Raw genomic sequence first — 19,577 nt, forward strand, 5'->3', positions numbered from 1 at the left:
GGAAACAATTCGTTATTAATCGCAAATATAGAAAAAGTCATGAAATAATTAAATATGCGGAATAGTTTGAAATTAAGAACGTAAATGTGTGCTTGCAAATCTTGATTTCAATTTGAGTGTAATAACAGTACGTTGATCGAAAATAATCAAATTTTATCATCGCGATAAATATTTCTTGTTCGTTTATATTTAAACTTTTCATTTGCCGATACGGAACGTTGCAATATGCATTGATAAGTTTATAATTTCTTAACCGATATCTATGTTTAAATTGGTAATACGACCAAAATTACTTATTATCGATCGTGGCGGCAAAACACATCGCAAGTACTTTCTACGGATCGATCAGTTTGTACGATTCGATAGAGAGGTCGCAATCGCAACAAGCATTCACGGTTTAGGATCGGAGGCCTTGCGAGCGTGGGAGTGCTAAAAGTGTCGAAATTTAAAACACAGAAACACAAAATGCATCTAAGTACTTTGAAGAGGTAGAGAAGTCCTTTCTTTTTCCTTGTAAAATATGATGGTACGAGACACCTCTGTTCTTTGACGTACGATATTTTATACATAGAACTCCGCATCGAAAGAACGTGAGAAAGGGATTTTTGTCGCCCGCAAATGCCTCTTACGCGTGGACAAGTATTTAACTTAACTTCTTTTACGACGACAACTGACGATTAAAATGCGCGTGGAAGGTAAACATTTTTTATTCCCTATCATTCTATATATGTATGCGTTCGTACACACGGCTGTATCCTTAACCCTACTCTTACCAATGTCAGTAGAAAATATACATTTACGAGCGACGAAGGATAACATTGACATTGAAATTGACGTAGCGTACAAGTGGGACGTTATTCTCACAGACATTCTGCGTACGTCGTTTCCGTTACAGAATTTTCTACAGATCGGGCAGTAGCGTATCTTAACAATTGTATATGTTTATTTTTTTGTTCGTTATTCGGTTTGTTCGACGCGCGAATCTAGCGATGGGTTCGAAACGCTTCGAGTTACCTCGAACGTACGACGAAAAAATTTTGAATACAAAGATATTCCAATGTTACAGATATTTAACCAGTTTTAAATTCGAACGATAATTGGAGCGACTCGTATGTTTCTAACGACTAAATAGCTGGAAAATCTGCGAGCAGGAATACATCGCTATGCGCGCGAACGTGATGTGATTCGTATACAAGAATATAAGGTTAAAATTACTTATGATAATGCATAGGTGTGTCCAGCGTGTATTACACTCTGTCTCTAGCTAAATCATATTTCTCTCTTTCGTTGTCTCACTCTCTCACTTTTTCAGGCACACTTTGATCGCATGACAATGAATGGTATCGATCGAGTAACGCGACGATGATCGCGACACGAGGATGAACTAACGAATACGAAATTATTAAATGACTTTTAATACCGATCGTTAATATTTATTTAATTATTAGTGGGTTCGTGTTTGCCCGAAGACTTCGTAGGTGCGATCACGACGCGAGGTTACGCTTCTTCGGACGCCCGGGAATCAATTTGTGCACTTACAAAGTACAAGTCGTCGGGAAAATGTGTAATTAGGTACGCGAGAATTCACTCTGATAAAGCGTCGCTCTACATCCTATCGACATTAGATACGTATAATAATACTTGTTCCAAATATAATCGATTCTTTCACGCTCACTCTCTCTTTTGTTAATTAGATAATTATTATTACGACGCGATTGTGATTAGTAATTCTAGCAGTAACCCATTACCGTGATCGATATGTTGCAGTTGTTATTGGACAATCTCCAGCCCCCTGGATCGGTTGAACTGCACGTGTCCCCTCCACTTAAAAATAATCGACGATTGACGATAGTAATAACGCGTAGTCGTAGATCGTTACAAAATGGTACAAATACGAGAAAGTCTCCTTGCACCACGAAGGAACTGTAACCTCGCTCGTGGAAGGGAAACTGAATAGGGTTAAGCAAGGGCCCGTCGTCGGATACTGCGCAAACGATGTAAAAATCCGCATCAGTTGAATCGTAACAGTACGGCTCCTCTGGTATATTATTTACATGTACGACGTCTTATTTCTTAGATGACTATATAAACCGTTTATTATAATATTCTTAACGCGCTACCGTGGACTAAAGCTATTGCTCGTTTTCTTCAGTCTAACACGCATCGATAAAAGATACCGGCGATTTTGATCGTCCGATGGAAATTTTTTCTTCCAGTTACACGTTCCGAATTCAATTTAATTTTCATCGTTCTCTCATTTGACGTTTCAATTTTAATATAAACAACGTTTTCGTACAACCAATTCAAAACTGTAGACAGGGGGAATTAGAAATGACAATAGCTACCGAAGCGGTCAGTACTGTTCGAGACTTTTCAACGTCCGCCGCAATAATAACCAAAGCGTCGACGGTTTACGGTTTACGCTAAAAAGTCCGGAATATTATAGACTGCAATATCGTTCGAAAAAATTAAATTTGCATCGTGCGTGACCAAAAAATAAAACTTTTTCAGGTGACCACCGTTACAGATCGAGGTTGTTTAGTGGCAAAGACGCGTCGTCAACAAAAGGCACCAGCTTTGTTTCGTTTAGAAACGATGGACGCCTATAGGAAGTCCCTCCAAAAGATATAGCGTGTATCTTTTTAACAGGCTCACCCAACGACGACGCAAAGTCGGATCAACGCGTACTCCGATCGAAGATTTTCCCGTAGAAAAAATACACCAATTTTTCGGAACAGTTCGTATCGCTTGCTCTTAGAAAACCTATACCTGAAATGATTGGACTTGTTCGAAAATAAAAACGTGTACGCGGAATAGAAACGCTCGGTGTTGTCGCGTACGAGAAAGATTGATAAATAACACGTGGCCTGTTCGAGTACAGGGATCCGCGTGGTACACTTATCGTGTAATCGTGTGCATAGATCGTTTTGTCGGCGTTTAACGTTCCTTAAGTATAAATCTGTAGGAGTATCAAAATAGTAAAAATGGTGCATATGAAGACCATGAGCACGGGTAGTATCAGAATGAATCTGACAGAGCGGCTTAAGCCGCTTGGCTCTTGTCATACGACCTGTTCACCCGATTCTATCGACGCGTCGAACAGGGGTCGTTCGGCTTGTGCGTCATTCGACGCTGACGACGCTGTACCACCGTTCGCAGAGCTCTCTCTTCTCGTTTTGCTCGAGCTGGAGAAGCACAGGCAACCGGATTGATTGCGATTCCTCTTCAGCGTAGGTTTGTTCTCGCGGTCTCGTTCTGCGAGACACTTCTGGTAATAATCGTAGTCCTTTAAGTACCTGTTGAACAGGAAACATCTCGGTACACTATACTGATTTGCCTTTCTGTTCTAGAGACAACCATTGCCATTCGTGATAAGAAAGTTCGTTATCTACTACGGATCGATAGTCGCGTACCAGACTGGAGGCCATCGATGCTCGTTGAGGTACTCCTGGTTCTCCGGATGAAGAAGCCTGACGCTTCGCGGAGACATCTTGCACAGCTTGTTGTAGTTCACGCACAAGTGGTTCATGCACCAGTCTGCGAGTTGGTCGGCATTGTGCAACTGCGACACGCAAAACACAGAATGAGTAAACAGAGAATCGTCGATCGATCGGTATCGATTATCTACGGGCGATCGAAGGATGAGCCGACCTTGCACGGTTCCAGTAGCCTCAGGCAGTTCTCCACGGCCTCGTTTCCTTCGTTTTGTGACAGCCTCTCGAGATCCTCGATCACTCTGCTTTCGACCAAATTCACCAGCCGTTGCAAACAGAGACGATTCGCCAATTCCAAGAGGTTCAAGCATCTGGCAGAGGAGATTGCTGGCACCTCGTCGGTGTAGAGATAGCACAGCAGTTTGTGGAACGTGTATTCGCGTACGCCGGGAAACACTATCTGTTAGCGGCATATTGGAATATAGAAGTCAGACCTAGATCAGAATCTATTGGAAACTTACCACTTTTGCGCTACTTTCGCGGAAATCGCCGGAGAACATGGCCTTCATTACATCGCATCGGGCAGTGAGAATCGCTTTGTGGGCCGGTACGCTTCCATCGTCCAGGTCGAACACCACGTCAGCAAACAGCCCTAGGTGTTTAAAGTTTTAACCGATAAATAACGATCAGCCAAGATTTTTTTATCCTTAATTTAATGTTAACAATGGTTTACCTTGTTCTAGGCAAATGTTTTCCAGTCGTTGCCTCACCACTTGCTTGTACCGATAGTTGAGATCGCTGTTGAACTGGTCTCTCGTTTGTAGACTTCCGAGCACCATCAACAGCTGCAGCAGCTCCAAGAACTCGGCCGCTTGCCTAATTTCCTGCGAGCGAGGAACGGATAGAATCATTTTGTACAAAGCGGAATGAATATGTGTTGATCGATATGGAAGTCTTTTCTGAAGTCGGGTCTCCTACTCCGCGTCGACGACAAATGAACAATTCGATTCGAAGCGATTCCATGCATCCATGAAAATACATTTACTACTCGGATGAGGTATCGCTTTTATCGTAGCGTGAATGCCCTTTGCAACTATATGCCACTAATATGTGCGTGCATGTCTGTGTGCTGGTGTCAGCAAATGTATTTCACATTGTACTAACCAGTAGAAGCCCGATAGGAGCTGTCTGAAAGAATAGAGCCGCGTTAATTGCCGTGTAACGCACTGATAGCACCGTGCTTAAACTCATGACTTAAGCAATGAATATTCGCTATATCTGCACAGACGAGACTCAATTAAGAAAAGAATGGACGCTTACTTTGTACATTCTCTTAACAGTAAAAAAAAAAGAAATAAGTATTTACTCTGTAACTTTGGATAAAAAAATCTCGCAGAGCTTTGCAACGTCCTTACTTTTTCGACGGATTTGCAAATGTTAGCAGGATCGATTTAATTTCCTAAAAAGAATTAGCTTTCCCCTCGACTCGTTTGCATATACCGTCAGATACAAATGTACGTAATCGAGACAAGACCTCGCATTCTATGAGACAAGAATGGATGTAGGGTGTGCTTGGCCCTGTAGAAAATTCAATGGAAACATACGTACTTGCAGATCGTGGTACCGTTTATCCAAGCTGCCCGTGTAAATGAACTGCAAGCACTGCTGCATGGCCTGTGGCGTGATCAGCTTCGACAGCGTCACCACGATCGTTGGTTGCTGGACACCGTTTGTGCTTTCGGTCTGTAACGACCGAGTCAAGAAAAGAATTAGAAAAAGTGATCTTCCTCGTAAGTAGGACTTTCAACGAGCAAGATGGTTCGATGGAAAATTACTTAAAACTATCGCGTTTGGTTTCAGAAATCCACTAATTCCCTGTGCTACGGGTACCATATACACGAACAAGATTCTCACCAGACATACACGGATGTTCTGGAAGGCAGGATGATTGAGTTCCCTCGTCGCTCCGGCCGATTTCCTTTGATTATCCATCGTGGGTAGCACTTGGAAGCTCGAACGCCGCTTAAGTTGTTCCCAAACTCTGCGAGACATCGTTTCAACAACGTTACCAGAAATACAAAAGTATCTAGACGCTATCGTGCGTCGGCGTTTCAAGGCTTTACATCGACAGATTTGCCGGATAAACTCACTTTGCGGGTTTTGATTGATCGATACGAATCAGGCACTCGGTGTCGTCGTTGAAGTCGCCAACCGTCGCTTCGCCGAACGTGCTCACCTTGGAGAGAGAATGCAAAAGGCACGCTGTTAGATAGGGGAATGATAAACGAGCCCAATTAGGAGGAATCGCGGACGATACCATGCTAGACTCGCTGGAACTTCTGGGCGTCTGTTCCTGAACGAGCTCCATCGTGAAGAGTCGATGAAATGCCGGGGATGCCGCGGCCAGCAAACACCGATGCGTCGAGAACGTGCAGTTCCCGGCTATCAGAGTCACGTCGGTGTGAACAGGCTTCATCCACAGCGTTTTCATGTTCTCCTCGTAGGTACTTGTCGCGAGACATACTTCCGGCGGTACAGGTTTCGGCGGACAAAACGGTGCCTACGAGAACAGTCCAGCGATAGAGTACTCGACAAATTAACCTTCACCGGGTCAAGTGTGTCTTATAGAGTCAAGCTAGGTAGGTCAGACATTACAGTTTCAGCTTATTTGCGAGGTGCGCTGAAATTTACCTTGTCAAAAAGAATAAAACATAGATTTACATTTTATAAAAGAAGAATACCTGGTGACTTATTAATCTTTTCCCTATAGATACGTCGAGTGTCATAGATGAAGACTGACGCGGGCAACTCTAAATCTGGGAGAAGCGGAACGGTAAGAGGGGACGTGTTTTGGCTTACAACGAAGAGACCGAACACCATATTAAAGTTCTCATCTCGAACGAAATCTATAAGCGGGTAAGTCTTTGTTGATCGGGCAATCGAGTTTGACCCGACTATTTTCTACCTGAAGCAGTGGCCTCTGTACTCTCTTGAGGTTCGTCATCCAGAATCGTTGCTGCCGGCGCGCAATGAGGGCGGCGCGTATCGAATTCTCGAAGACTTCGTTGACGCCGTAATACGTGAAGACGCTGGTCTCGTAGTAGCAGACACCAAGTTCCCTCGCGACGGCCCGAGCTTGATCGGGCATCACCAAGTCGCTCTTCCTCGTCGCCCTGTTTGCGATCGGTGTGACATTGTATCGACAAAGTTCGCCTCTATGCAACGAGAGTAACTATAGAACGGTCGCGAAAGACTGTCTGAAAGTCACGGTGAACTTTTCGAGTCCCGCGGGAGCCTGCCTTCGTACGTCAAGGTTCGCTAAATCCCATTCCCGTTAAAATGGAACTCGGTGTTACGTAAGCTGAAAATACCCGGAGGGTGTAGCCCTGCATCGACGAGAAACAAACTCGGAGTCTTTGAACAAAAGGGCAGGGATTTCTTTTTTTTCCGTCCGATAAGAATAGTAAAAATAACGGGTGATCAGGAAGGCCTGCGGAGACCGTGAAATCAATACTTTGACGCATTTCGCCAAGGGGGTCGTCGCCGAAGAACCATCGATACATTCGAACGAGCTCCGTATAGCCCAAAGGAGCTCGTTTTCAGAAATATGTACGTTGCTTGAAAATGTTACACGAAAAAACAGCTTGTATTTAAGAACGATAACGTACCTTACGAACGGACTACGGTCGCGAAAGTAGCTGAGATAAGTTTCATCTCGATACATGTACCGTAAGTCGTTCTTACATCCCACCAACAACACCGGTGTCTGAGGACAGAATCTTCGTATTTCCGGGTACCACATCGCCTTGCAGTTCCGCAACGAAACGGGATTCGTTATCGAGAAACATAATAGCACCACGTCTGATCTGTACAGACAGCGTTTGATGTTAGAAAATTCATCGTAGAAGCTCTCGATCGAGCGATTACCTGCCGTACGCGAACCGACGATCCTTTTCGTGGTCGCCAAACGTGTCCCAGAGACGCAGGGAAACGTTCACGTTGTCGACTACCTCCCAAGATCGTTCTAGAACCTGACGAACAAATCATCGTTTTATCAATCACGATCCTATTTTAAATGACATTTTTCGCTAACTTTCAATTGCTCTATTTTTCAGGGATTCCGAACGCGATCGAAGGCGTCAGATGCAATAGAAAAGAGGACTAAATCTAGAAGGAACGATAACGCTTTAAATTAAGGTAAGGGTTAAGTACGAAGCACATAAGGTGACTGTACGCATTACATTTCCCAGAGACTTGTAAAACCTGCAAGAAAGGAAATTAAATCGGTGCTAAACTCACATCTTTATAGATCCTGTACTGGTCGATGGCCCATACTGTGGGCACGTGGGTAGTTAACAGTTGCGAGAGCGATACGTGTTTGTTGCAAGCCCTTGCGCAGATCAGTCTGGTCTTTCCGACTGCTGTATCGCCCACGACCACGCACTTGACCAGTTCCTGATGCGGCTGCTCATTGTCCATCACCGACAATCTCCCCTGTTCATCCAATGTGCCCTTCCACGTGCCAGGTCGTCCGAACACGCAGCTAGCTCCGCCGTCGGTGCAACCGCTGTCGTACCTCCAGCTGAACACGTCCACCACATCCGATCTCGACCGAGGATTAGACCTGGATCTCGCTATCGGCCCGGTCTACGATGCTGGAACTGACCGAAATCAAGCAGGACGCGTCACTGAGTAGACGGTTTGCACGCGATGCCCTTGACGAAATTCTAGAAACGACTTAATCATTGGGGATTATCGTGACCAGTTGGAAAAACTCGCACCGCAGAGAAGAGGGCGCGTCCTCACGTGAAGGTAATTTGCTAGGAAATTGTTTAACATATTTTACACCGTAAACGACGCTTGGATTATTTTCGTCCATGGTGCTCGGAGCCCTGCGTTAACCCTCTGCACGATGTTTTGTCGCTTTTAATTTGAACCGCGGCTGAGCAGGATGTAGGAGTTTAAAGCTACTTGTACGTAATGGAGGTATTTCACGATACACAAGGAGGTGTGGTACGCGTTCAGCCCTAAAATTTAAGCTACGCGAACTGGAGATGCGCGGGCTCAAGTCGTTTCTTCGCTCAAAGTTCGAGGAAAAAGGATCGGATGACCCCGGTACGGGTTACATTGACCCTGCCTTATTAGTTAAGAGTTAAGAGAGCTTTTAATAGATTGATTTCGTCCGTTTGGCGCGAAAGAGAAGCTCGTTTGACCGTAGAGGCTTATCAGAAGTAACGTTGCACGCAACTGAAAATATCGTGATCGGCGCCGCGGCTAATCGAATAACACCGATAATCGTCACAGCACCGACGAGGAAATCTTCCACGGTGGTCGCGTAAGCATGGGTGGTATTTCAAGCTTCCGTGCAACGTTCAGACGTTTAGACATCGTGCATATACATATACGCAGAATGTCTATTGATTTGACCCCGTAAGCGCCTTCTCTATATTTAGTATCGAACCTTCGCAACTTCAACCTCAACCCCGATATCACCTTAACCCTGAACGAACGCGTGGACAGAGCTTTCGTCTATCCTCGATTGGTACAAAGTTACTTGCTTCTAAGTAAAAGTTGGAGCTTTCGTTCGGACCGGTTTGCACCGTGTTTGGTTGCTGGTTATTTATATCGGGTCCGAAAGGCAGACATTTGCACAGCGATTTGCGACATTTGTTAAATATACATACATGGGTAAATCTGGATGTCGAACACGAGGCTGAACGGTGACGTTCGACTTCGGTAGACGGCCAGTAATATTGGGTTATAAATAGTTTCAAATAGCTTCGATGCTTCGGCGAAACAACCCCTATTAATTAAAATATTTATAGCTGCGAATTGAAACGTCGTTCGAAGAATTCTCGAGAATCCAAGCAATCTTTAAAGACCACCTAATATCGAAGAATACCGCAAACTTAAATATGCAAACGTTTCGAAGATTCGTTGAACGAGAGAAACTTTTTATCGAAGCATAGCTACCTACGAACGAACACTCTCGCGTGCTAAATCGGCCGGCAGATCTAGGTCTGGATCGAATCTGCACCATCGGAACGAAGGTTGCGTCCAGTGTTTTAATAATCATCGTCACAGAGATAAATAAGAGCTGGAAAGGTCGAAGAGTCGCGTGACACTAGGAACGTTATCACCTTTCTGCGGATACTGTAAAGTTGTATTTGAAACGGACGCGTCGATAGCAGGCGTTAGGTGACAACGTCCATACGTACGTGCAGAACGGTCGCTTGTAGATGTGAAAATCGAAGCACCGGTCGCTCGATACGGTACTGACTTATTGGAACTGCTCTGTGAATGAATCCATTCCAACCTCAGAAATCTGCCTATCAATCGTCATGACTCCACGTTCTTAAAATGAATCGTTCGGCGGTCAATGAGATTACGGAAAATAAATTGGAAATCGTTTGGTCGACGTTTCGTGTCTGGACATTACCCGGAACCCTGTAATATCGTAATACGCGCTAATGGAATAACTGGAAAAGTTCGTTTGTTCGAATCGATTCGACTAGAACCTATAAATTTCTATCATGGAAATTAAGAAAAATATAGGAGAATATAACATTCGTTATAGTTGAATTATCCTAATGAGGTTGTTACTCCACCTTAGGCTGTCATTAAGCTTATTAGTCTACTTTTAGTTTGTCATTTTACTTGTTCGCTTCTATGTACTCGTGTCTCTATGCTTTTATAATTCTACATTTTTATATTTCTACCTCTACACGTATGCTTGTCTATCTCTAGTCTATCACTCTAGATTGGCTCTAGACTATCATTAAACTCGTTAAACTGTCTTTGGTCTATCATTATGTCATTATACACGGGGTAAACTATTTAAATGGGAACTTCTAAATATCTCTGTTGTTCGTAGCTATATAAAAATACTGTTCAAGGCAAAGTTAAACTATTCGAAAGAACGAACATAGTTATAGGGAAGAATGTTTGTAAAGTAATCATTTTTTTTCATGATTCCAAGCTCGTGTTTAAATAGAATTAATTTTTTTTCGCGACATCGATTTTTCCTTATCGTCCTGCGTACAATTTATTCCTGCATCACTAATGCTTTATTTAGGGAAATGTTAAAATTAGTTTCGTTATCAATACAGTCTTCGAATAGTTTAATTTTATCCTATATGTCCCGCATATTTATATTATATTACACCTTTCGTTAAACTCGTTACTTTAACTACCAAGAAACTAAAGTGACATTTTTTTATTTCAGAGAACCGTTAAACGCGTTAAACGCATTTGAAGGGAAACCGACGCGAAAATTATGTCGAATAAAAAGAAGTACTCGGTCGACAATTTCCAGGTGGAAGGAAACAATTTAGCGCGGCCATTGCATGCCGATTCAGCCTTGCATTTCAGAAACTTCTTAAGAAACGTTTTTCCCTGTGCAAGTGAAAAAATCAAGCCTGCAAGTTTCTAAAATCGATACACGACTCGGTCATGAATCCTGCCCACGATTATTGTTTCCATCGCACGGTGTCCCAGAAAATATTGTGCGTTTAAAAACTTTACTTCGTCGAGCGACAACTACAACAAAACAGAGTTTCAAGCACGATGACCTATAATCCGCCATCGTTCTAAAAGCAACTGCGTTCCTCTGAAATTATAAAATTAATGATCTTTATCATTACTCAAGTTATTGCGTGTCTATCGTAACCGCTTGGAGAAAAGCGCATTTACTTTAAATCGGAACACTCGTATCGTAGATAGGATACACGCATAAAGATAACTGTGACGCAGCCAGCCTAAATGTACGTTTCGATAATTGGAGGAATTTCTGTGACAATCGTCCGGAAGTTGTTGTCAACTTCTGACAAGGTCCTATCGATCGTTTAACGCTTCGTTGTTACGTAGTGCAAGAAGTCTGTCGGTGTCACGTTGTTAGATTATTGCCTGTAAACGATCAACGATTCAGGAAAAAGAGGGCCGCGTTCGATGGCGCTGCACTTGAACTTATCGCGCGATCGTTAAACGTGCAACGACGATGCCAAGCGTGACCTAGAAATGGCCACTGGATCCGACATGCTTTGCCAAACGCTAGATTTACAACTCATTTATTGCATTTACTATCGCACGATGTTCACCGATAGCGTCTAATCGACGTTAGAAAGGCATCGATTTATTTAATCAACGAAAAGACTAGAAAACAGGAAAGATTACTCGGGAAAAAGTAAAGTACATTTTTTACGAGTCGGATGATGGTTTTAAAGCTGCTGACAAAACAGCGCAGAAATGGTTTCCACGATTCCTGCGGCGCAATTTTGCCATAAATAATGTGACCCTCGCTCTGGTCAACCATCCCAATTGGACGAAGAACGTTTCGCTCGAAATGACTCACGACGATAAACTCGCGCATTACACGATCAGATGCATTGCTCTCGTAAAACTGGCGTTGAAAAACAACAGGAAAAGCGCAGAAGCTTGAAACATCGGGTTCGCATTATCCGTGCCAAAAATCGAGCAATCGTACGAAACAACCGATATTTTCATTCAAATAGAAAATTGCTGACGCGAAACTGAACCTGACCCGACCAGTGAACATGATCAAAGGTTAAAATTAGTAAAGATTAGAACGTAGTAAAAGAAGTATCGAACGATATGGGCGTCCATTGTGGATGCGTATTGCGTGTGTTGACGCATTGCAGAACGACGCAGTTGGGAGGCCAGCGAAAAAAAAACAGAACGGAAGAAAGACGAAAGAAAAGAAAAAAAGAAAGAGGTTGGCGTCGCGACTTGTTCTAGCTCGGTAGAGACGGCTAGTCTCCGCCAGGCTAGTAAATCAATTTCGTCGAAGGGCGATCCAAGTCCAAGAATTGCCGCGGGGTCAACGAGCCGCTCGCGTCGTCGGCATTAATTAAGTAAACAGTGCTCCTATTGCTCGACCTCTTTCACTAGCTTAATAGCGAAATATCGCGATTACGCGCCGTGAAACGGCAGCCTCGTGAAACTAAAATCCACCTAGTTTAAGACAAGTTCAAACATTACTGTTATTAGGGCTGTTTGTAAAAGGATTGCTCAATGCGTACTTGTTAAATTTTTCTATCATTATCAATCGTAACCACGATCGACAGTTATTGAAAATAGGATCCTCACCGCTAAATTAAATACCCTTAAACTTTATCCTATTCGATACTAATTTTGTTCAGGGCAAAAAAGTAACTACTTTAACCCTTTGCACTCCAAGTCGATGATATTTTGTATTTCTTTGTTGTCAACTTTTGTTTCTGTTTCAGATGCAAAGTGGTGTGCGGCTCGTTTGGTGCACGTACGCGGATAGGGTTAATCGGTCGATCGATCGAGTGGATCAGCTGTTGTGACGCATCAGGCGCAGACCTAATAGCCATTCGCTCCGTTAACTCTTGCATCGAAAGATGAAACGAATGATTTCACGATCAACGCGTCTGGATGGGAGTCACAGAATCACAGACCCCGGCGATATATCGTGCAACGAGTTACTACGATGGACAACGATAGGGTACGCCACTTTTTCTAGATATGCGACGACCCGACCTATTCGCAAATCTTACTAAATACTGCACGCGTCTATAGGACGAAATACTTATACTTTTACAGAGAATTAGCTGAACTCCGGACGTCGATGCTCTAATACAGCACTCGTAAAACCTGCAATGCGCCAGGTTTTACCAGGAGACCACATACGCGACGATTTATCATTCGAAAAGTCGCCTAAGACATGCGATGGCGGTTGCAGTAAACCGTATGTTGTTTATCCAACAAGCATCGACGAATCAGCCCTGAACCCTGGGAAGAGCTACTCAACAAGTGAAAATCTCTAATATTTCGCCGATGAAACCTGCACTGCGGTAAGTTATATCAACTGGTCGTACATTGTTTTTCCTATAAGTGGACGTAACCATCTGTTCAGCAAATTATACAGAAAACTAGTACGCTAAGGGCCATTGAATCGCGAGATCACGCCACACGGTATGTGAAATCGCCATTTTCCATCGATCGAAACACTTTAGATCTTACAACAGATTCAGTATATTTCCGTTGCAGAGTTGAAATTATAAAAAATTTAGTCAATTGGTCCCCGAATGGACAGTCAGCTTCCAACTTGGTCATGAAACCTGCAGTACGTCAGATTTTGCACCAGCGACCTATCGCTATCCAATAACAGAGTGTACGTTGGCTTCAAAATGCCTTGTCCACACTATTGTATTCATACACACTATGATCTTAGCCAATCAGTTTAGGTATACTCACGTCGTTCCACCAATAGGAAGTCGATACGAGCCAATTTACGCGTTTGGCGTAGCATAGAAACGTGTTTGTCGCGCAACAACTAGTTGAAGCAATCGCGTTGATCACAGTTGTATAACCGATTCCGCGATAAATCGTTACGTACGTGGCTCCTGTCGGATCGAGAGATAATAGAAGAAAAACGAGCACGTGGAAGAATCCATGTGCAACGAGACTTTGCGTTACACCAGAGACGCCAGCTTACATAAGTTGCCGCCACAGGGAACCAATAGAGAGTTATATCGCGAACAGTTGATGACGCGTGAGGACGGTGCACTTAGTCATCAAACAAAGCGACCATAGGGCAATTGCGTCCAAAGTTTCCTAAACGATCAGTGGTTAATTGACCTCGCAACAATCTGCCCTGGAAGGCCAGACGTGCTAACAAAGAACATTATTGCTTACTTAGAATCTTAGGTTTCGATGAAACTCGAATTAGGGTAACGTTCGTGTGAAAACTAATCTCAAAGTTAGTAATGAAATACCTATAGCAATCAATTCCCAAACGTTACGTTGATGTCTCGAGCAGGTGTCGAAATAAAATGTCGTCGGTAGCGAAGCACTGATAAGTACATCAATATTACTTATCGATAGGTAACATGTACTTGTCGATATTTCGTGTAGTACCGATACAATTCAAACGCCATCACTGAAATTGAGACCTTAACGAGACAAGGATACTGTCAAAGTTGTTCGAATAACTTCCAGACTATCGTTCGAATATTTTTCAATTTTCTTTCTTGCTGAAATTTGAAAAATTCGTTTCACGTGACAGGAATTTCAATAAATTCGAAAGTTTAGTGGCGCGCGGATATACGGTACCGCGGATACTAAGCAATTTCGGTAATAGCATTGCAGACCGGTGGATAACAGGCTGAACAAAAAATTGAACTTTTAGGCTGCGAGCCAACAGTCCTCTTCCTGAGTAGCCATCTTGTATAATTTTTTCGCATCGCTCTAAATCAATTTCTCGATACTCCATTCACGGAACTCGGTTTATTTTTAAACGCTCGCGAGAATCTGAATCGCAATTTCTCGTAGATTCGTTTTTAACTGCAGAAATACGAACCATCTTGCTTAAACTTGTTTCAATTATTGGCAAGTTTGGTATTTGGTCTTTGTTTACATCGATAAGAAAACGTAGTTCACAGTTGTAAAATTAATAGATGGCTGACATATATGTATAGTATATGTTGCTTTCCCTCCAAAAAATCCTTTCTACTAAAATAATAATTATCTAGTAATTTAAGGTTTCTGCGTTTTCTTGGACGCGTGGTTAATATACATATAACCCTTTCCCAGGACACGTGTCTGATTAATTAGTGTTTCCAATTTTACAAAGGATGTTTCGTCCAATTGGGAACACAATATAATCAATTCCTGTTAAACAAAGACCTAAGTTTGCAGTTTCGTAAAGAAGAATTAATTTGTTTATGCGTTTAGACTCGTGCGTGTGTCGTTGGACTCTATCGGTGAATACTATTCAAGATTAATCAATTTACGAGCAACGCAAATATTCGAGGAACAATTTCTTTTACGAAAGGAAAAGTTTCTATCGTAGAGGGTGAATGGAATCGGTCTCTAACCGGTAGTTAATCTCGCGATGGCGAGTCGGGGTCTCTTTTAAAGAGTTAGAAGAGGGGGTAAAGCCAATCGTTCGTGCATGTTTATCGTTGGACCGAGCCCTATTGGTGTGCCCCTTCTCGGCGCGTAATTAGAAATTAGTCGTGCTATAGAAACAGAGACGTACGGACTATATTAGAAAACGTAAGGCATGTTTTACTCGTGTTTCGTGTACTCGGTGTGTCGTTGGGCTATCGAGATAAAAGGGTCCATACTCGTGTCGTAAGGTTTCGTCACTCACCGAAGGAGATCGTAGCGTGTTCCTTGATCTTTTGGGATAGGAGCGGTGGTCTCGGAGCCGCGTTCTGCACTCGAGAATCCCCGCGGGGAATCCGCCACAGGACACGGAGGTTTCACCAAATACACCCTATCGATAACACGCGCAGACAGCCTCGAAACGAACGGGAATCGAGCGCATCCGCGACGAGTCCACTGGTCGCGCGGGATCACGTTTATCCGCACGCACGTACGAATGGCTTCGGTCGAACGTTCCGGACACGGAGGAGACCAGTCCTCGAAATCTCACGGAAGCCGGTCAGGATCACGGGAAACGATCCTCGATGGGGTTGTACCTGTCGTCCCTCGGATCGCAACAATGGACTAGAAGCTGCAGCAGCACGCTGCACACCCAACACGCACCACGCAAGTTCCAGCTGACGTCCTGGCGAATCGAAGAAGTGGGGAGGGGCATGGCATCCACCACGGGGAACACCGGGGGCTGGTTAGCCCTCGTGGATTTAGTCGGTCGTCCGTGAGCGCGACATTCCGCGATCCAGTCTTTTTCGAACTGCCTGCCTCTTTAGATTTCTAGCTCGTTGAAACACGAACGCGAGAATTGCACCCCGTAGCCGTGTCAGCGACAGGCCATCAAGCGACCCAGTCTTGTCGATCGAAAGCGTCGCCTCGCGAAACCAGACCACGATAAGCTGCCTAGGAACGCGCTTCGCGTCGCCTCACGGCGCACGTGTGCACCTAAAACGCGACGAAGGGCTCTCCGCAAGATAGGACGCAACCTGGCTGCTCGTCGACGACGAACTCGCGGCCACGATGCCTCGGAACCAACGCCACCAACAGGGAATCAATTGAGGAGAAACCTCCAGAGAAGGGGAACCCCGTTCGAACGACGTGCTCTACCGACCAGCCGTGCGACACTCAATGAACTCGTCTCTGACCCCAACGTCCTGCTTCGCTCCAGAGCCACAACCACCCGTCTACCACCCACTCGACAGACCTACCCCCTTCGTTCCGCAGTCCCTAGTCCCTAGTTTCTTAACAGATTTCACCGCGATTACGACTCTCACCGACTATCGACTCTACGCGACGGTTCTACTTGGACTTTGGGGTTCGATGAGTTTATTCCATTCGGGACTGATATTTGAAAATTTTATCCTGTCGCTAATTTGAAACGCGTCTTCCTTACGAATCGTCGTCGAGGCACGGATACACGAGTAAAACTGTAAACTAGAAATTGCTAAAATGTAATCTGAGAATTCGCGAGCAAACGTTACGAATCGTGGCGCGTTTCTTAGCTTCTTCAACGGCAACGACCGTGGCTGACCATCCACCGGACGATTCCACTGAAACTAGGGATTCGTTGCAATTTCTTTCGGGTGCAGCGGCATTCTCATCTACAGATTACGAGATTTTAATTAGAAAGCAAGATAAGGTTCTGTATAGAGTTCATTGACACAACGTTATCTGGTTAACGTTAAACAAACATCGAGAACAACTTGATAGATTCTTTATCGTGCAATATACCTGATCGAGAACGTAATAAGAATCAATTTAAAATTGATGCGACAGAAGGTTAAGCGTCGCTAAAGTTCCTGTCGACGACGCAAGCTATAATCCCTTGTAATAAAACCATGGAATATTAGTCACTAATAATCTAATCTACTCGTAAACCAAGCTACCCCAGACTTGGCCAAAGTCTGCGATGCGGTAGATATTTTTATAAATAATTTGTTTCCCTCTATTGCGAGTCGACGTAGTGGTACGACCTACGAATCGGTTAACAGTTTCGACTAGAAACGAGCGTGACAAAGAGCGTCTAACGCGGACGTACCCTAGAGACTGTCCAAGTCGCAGAACTTGGATAAAGCAAAGTTCGATATATCGTATCGGTTGTTACGCAAAATAAAAGTCGCTACGGAGGAATAAAATGCATCGAAACGCGCCGCGTTCTTTGTTGAGCTGCGACGCGCATGCTGGCCTCGCAGTGACGTCAGGAAGCGAAAAATCAATCCACCACGTTGCACTGTACAGTGCGCCAGGACAGGGACGCCCGCATACTTCGCTATCGCGGTCGTCGAATTAGTCGAATCAATCGATTGCTCTAGAACCGATTCTTCCAACGATCGGTGATGCTCGAAAATCGAACGAACGCGATTACAGCGATACCGTAGTTTCTCTCGTTCGAGAACTATCGACTAATCGAACCTAACAAGTACAGGTCGTAAGAATCAAGTTGCAATATTCCACAATATTGGTCCAACTAACGCGTTATAAGCTATTTGTTCAGAAATCGATCTCGTACGAGTTCGGCGTATACGTTGGTCGCGTGACGAATTCCACCTACGATTAAGTTGTTAGTTTCGATGCAACTGGATAGTACGCCGCGAGGAAACTAATTGGAAGTAACAAGGAACGAGAAAATGCAATCAGATCGGAGAATGTAGGCGAACTGTTTAGGTTACTCGAATAGATGCAAATTCGAAGGCATATTTATGTGTCCAGGGTTTCTTTGATGTTCCTTAGGATTGAAAAGGTTTCTTAATAGATCGAGATTTCATCTTGATTCACCATTTAATCTAATAATACCTGTTTCTCCCGGTAGATGCAAAGAATTGAGCGACAAATGTATCGATCGATACGCTATCTCGAGTATTGCCTCGACTTTAGACTAAAAAAGTTGATCCTCTTTAATTTCGCGTGACTCTAAAGCCACTATCTTCATATTTCGCAACTGATTTAATCTTGTTATCAGTATACATCGATTCTGGCGTTCAAGCAAAGTAGCATAGCCTACACGCGATCTGTTTACACCTATTTTAGATTTTTTCGCACCAGGGCTGGTTACGCTTGAGAATTTCCCTTTTTTAAAATTTACATATCAATTTAAGTCCCAGATATTAGAGTCTATCGATAGTTTCGTCGTATAATTATTTTCAAAATATAATTTTTACTAGTTCAGGGATACGGAAACGTCGCCATCGACGGTGATAAATTTTCAAAAATTTCCCAGCCGAAGGAGCGCGTTGTAAAACGATCGTTACGCAATCCCTTCCACACAGTAGTGTTTAATCAATTAATTAATTGGCTGTTCTGGCTCGTTAAGAACGCACACGCCCGTGTAATTGGCATAATGGTTACGTAATACGAGGCCCCTGTTTCGTGGACGCTTAATTCGCCCGGTCGGAAACACGCGACGTCGATCATTTGCTTATACGCACCGATGGATTACAGATTACCGAGTTACAGGCGTCGCGACGCACCACGAATGGCTAAAATAGGTATTTCGATACAAGCTTCGCGAGACGAATAAAAGATAAACGACAAAAGCAAAAAGACTTAACCACTATTTAATAAAAGATAATAAAAAATGGACCAAAGAAATATTTTCGTGCGGTTCAAGGATCTCTGTTCGTGTTCCCAAAAGTCTAGTAATACTTTACGAAAAAAAGTAAAAGGAAACTTTCGTTTTAACGCCGTTACACGAGAATCCTCCACTTGAGAACAATCGTAACCAACAGTTTTTATTATTTTTACGCTGGATACGTACGATTAATCGGTCAGATGGTACTGGTGAAGATGCACTCTCACTGACGAGGCCAGAAAAACACGGTCTTTTATGTCCTCTCGAACGACGCAGCACCTCGGCATGATAATTGATAACGACTGTTTTTCTTCCGCGAGTAAACGTTTGTGTCGCGTTAAATGTCTCTCGAGAAGAAACGACGAACCATGAACGACAGATGTCGGACGTTAGAGGCCAACCACAGGCCGTGGCCGCGTCGCGAGCAAACAATCGTAAAGTTGCATTGGTCGCGGACCGTCGAAAGGAATTCCTGCAATGCTGTTGTTCGTTGTCTGGACCGCCATTAGCTTATCAAGTCCGTTAAACGGACACGAAAGAACCAGATGCCGAACGCGACGGTCTTAAGTGTCTGGAGGTGGTCTGTCCGTGCAATTCTCGAGCAACAGATTACCTCCTGTATAGCCTGATCACCGGAAGTCTGCAACGCG

The 19,577-nt window shown here is 43.8% G+C and overlaps 1 protein-coding gene across 3 annotated transcripts; it reads right to left on the bottom strand.

The window, feature by feature from the left end:
• Positions 1-245: 245 nt before the first annotated feature.
• Positions 246-19,434, bottom strand: Rhobtb (Rho-related BTB domain containing). 3 transcript variants are annotated; one of them, XM_076775744.1, is made up of 15 exons: positions 19,114-19,434; positions 7,734-8,095; positions 7,362-7,465; positions 7,103-7,300; positions 6,400-6,607; positions 5,752-5,994; positions 5,585-5,670; positions 5,349-5,475; positions 5,043-5,177; positions 4,599-4,622; positions 4,168-4,318; positions 3,956-4,086; positions 3,652-3,894; positions 3,414-3,562; positions 246-3,296 (listed from the first exon to the last, which is right to left on the bottom strand). In XM_076775744.1, exons 2-15 carry the CDS (start codon positions 7,911-7,913, stop codon positions 3,062-3,064), a joined length of 2,214 nt encoding a protein of 737 aa, XP_076631859.1. In that variant the 5' UTR covers positions 7,914-8,095; positions 19,114-19,434; the 3' UTR covers positions 246-3,061. The 3 variants fall into 3 exon arrangements, with proteins under 3 accessions (XP_076631859.1, XP_076631858.1, XP_076631860.1); XM_076775743.1 differs by lacking the exon at positions 19,114-19,434 and adding an exon at positions 15,574-15,714; XM_076775745.1 differs by lacking the exons at positions 4,599-4,622; positions 19,114-19,434 and adding an exon at positions 15,574-15,714.
• Positions 19,435-19,577: the final 143 nt, after the last annotated feature.

Source organism: Colletes latitarsis, chromosome 10, assembly GCF_051014445.1.
Source record: "Colletes latitarsis isolate SP2378_abdomen chromosome 10, iyColLati1, whole genome shotgun sequence".
NCBI classification, from domain to species: Eukaryota; Metazoa; Arthropoda; class Insecta; order Hymenoptera; family Colletidae; genus Colletes; species Colletes latitarsis.

Coding starts and splice junctions, on each gene's coding strand:
- Rhobtb (XM_076775744.1), bottom strand. CDS start 7,913: ATGGACAATGAGCAGCCGCATCAGGAACTGGTCAAGTGCGTGGTCGTG. Junction 5,995..6,399: donor TACAGAGGCCACTGCTTCAG/GTAGAAAATAGT, acceptor CTGTTCTCGTAG/GCACCGTTTTGTCCGCCGAA. Junction 3,895..3,955: donor GCGAAAGTAGCGCAAAAGTG/GTAAGTTTCCAA, acceptor TGCCGCTAACAG/ATAGTGTTTCCCGGCGTACG.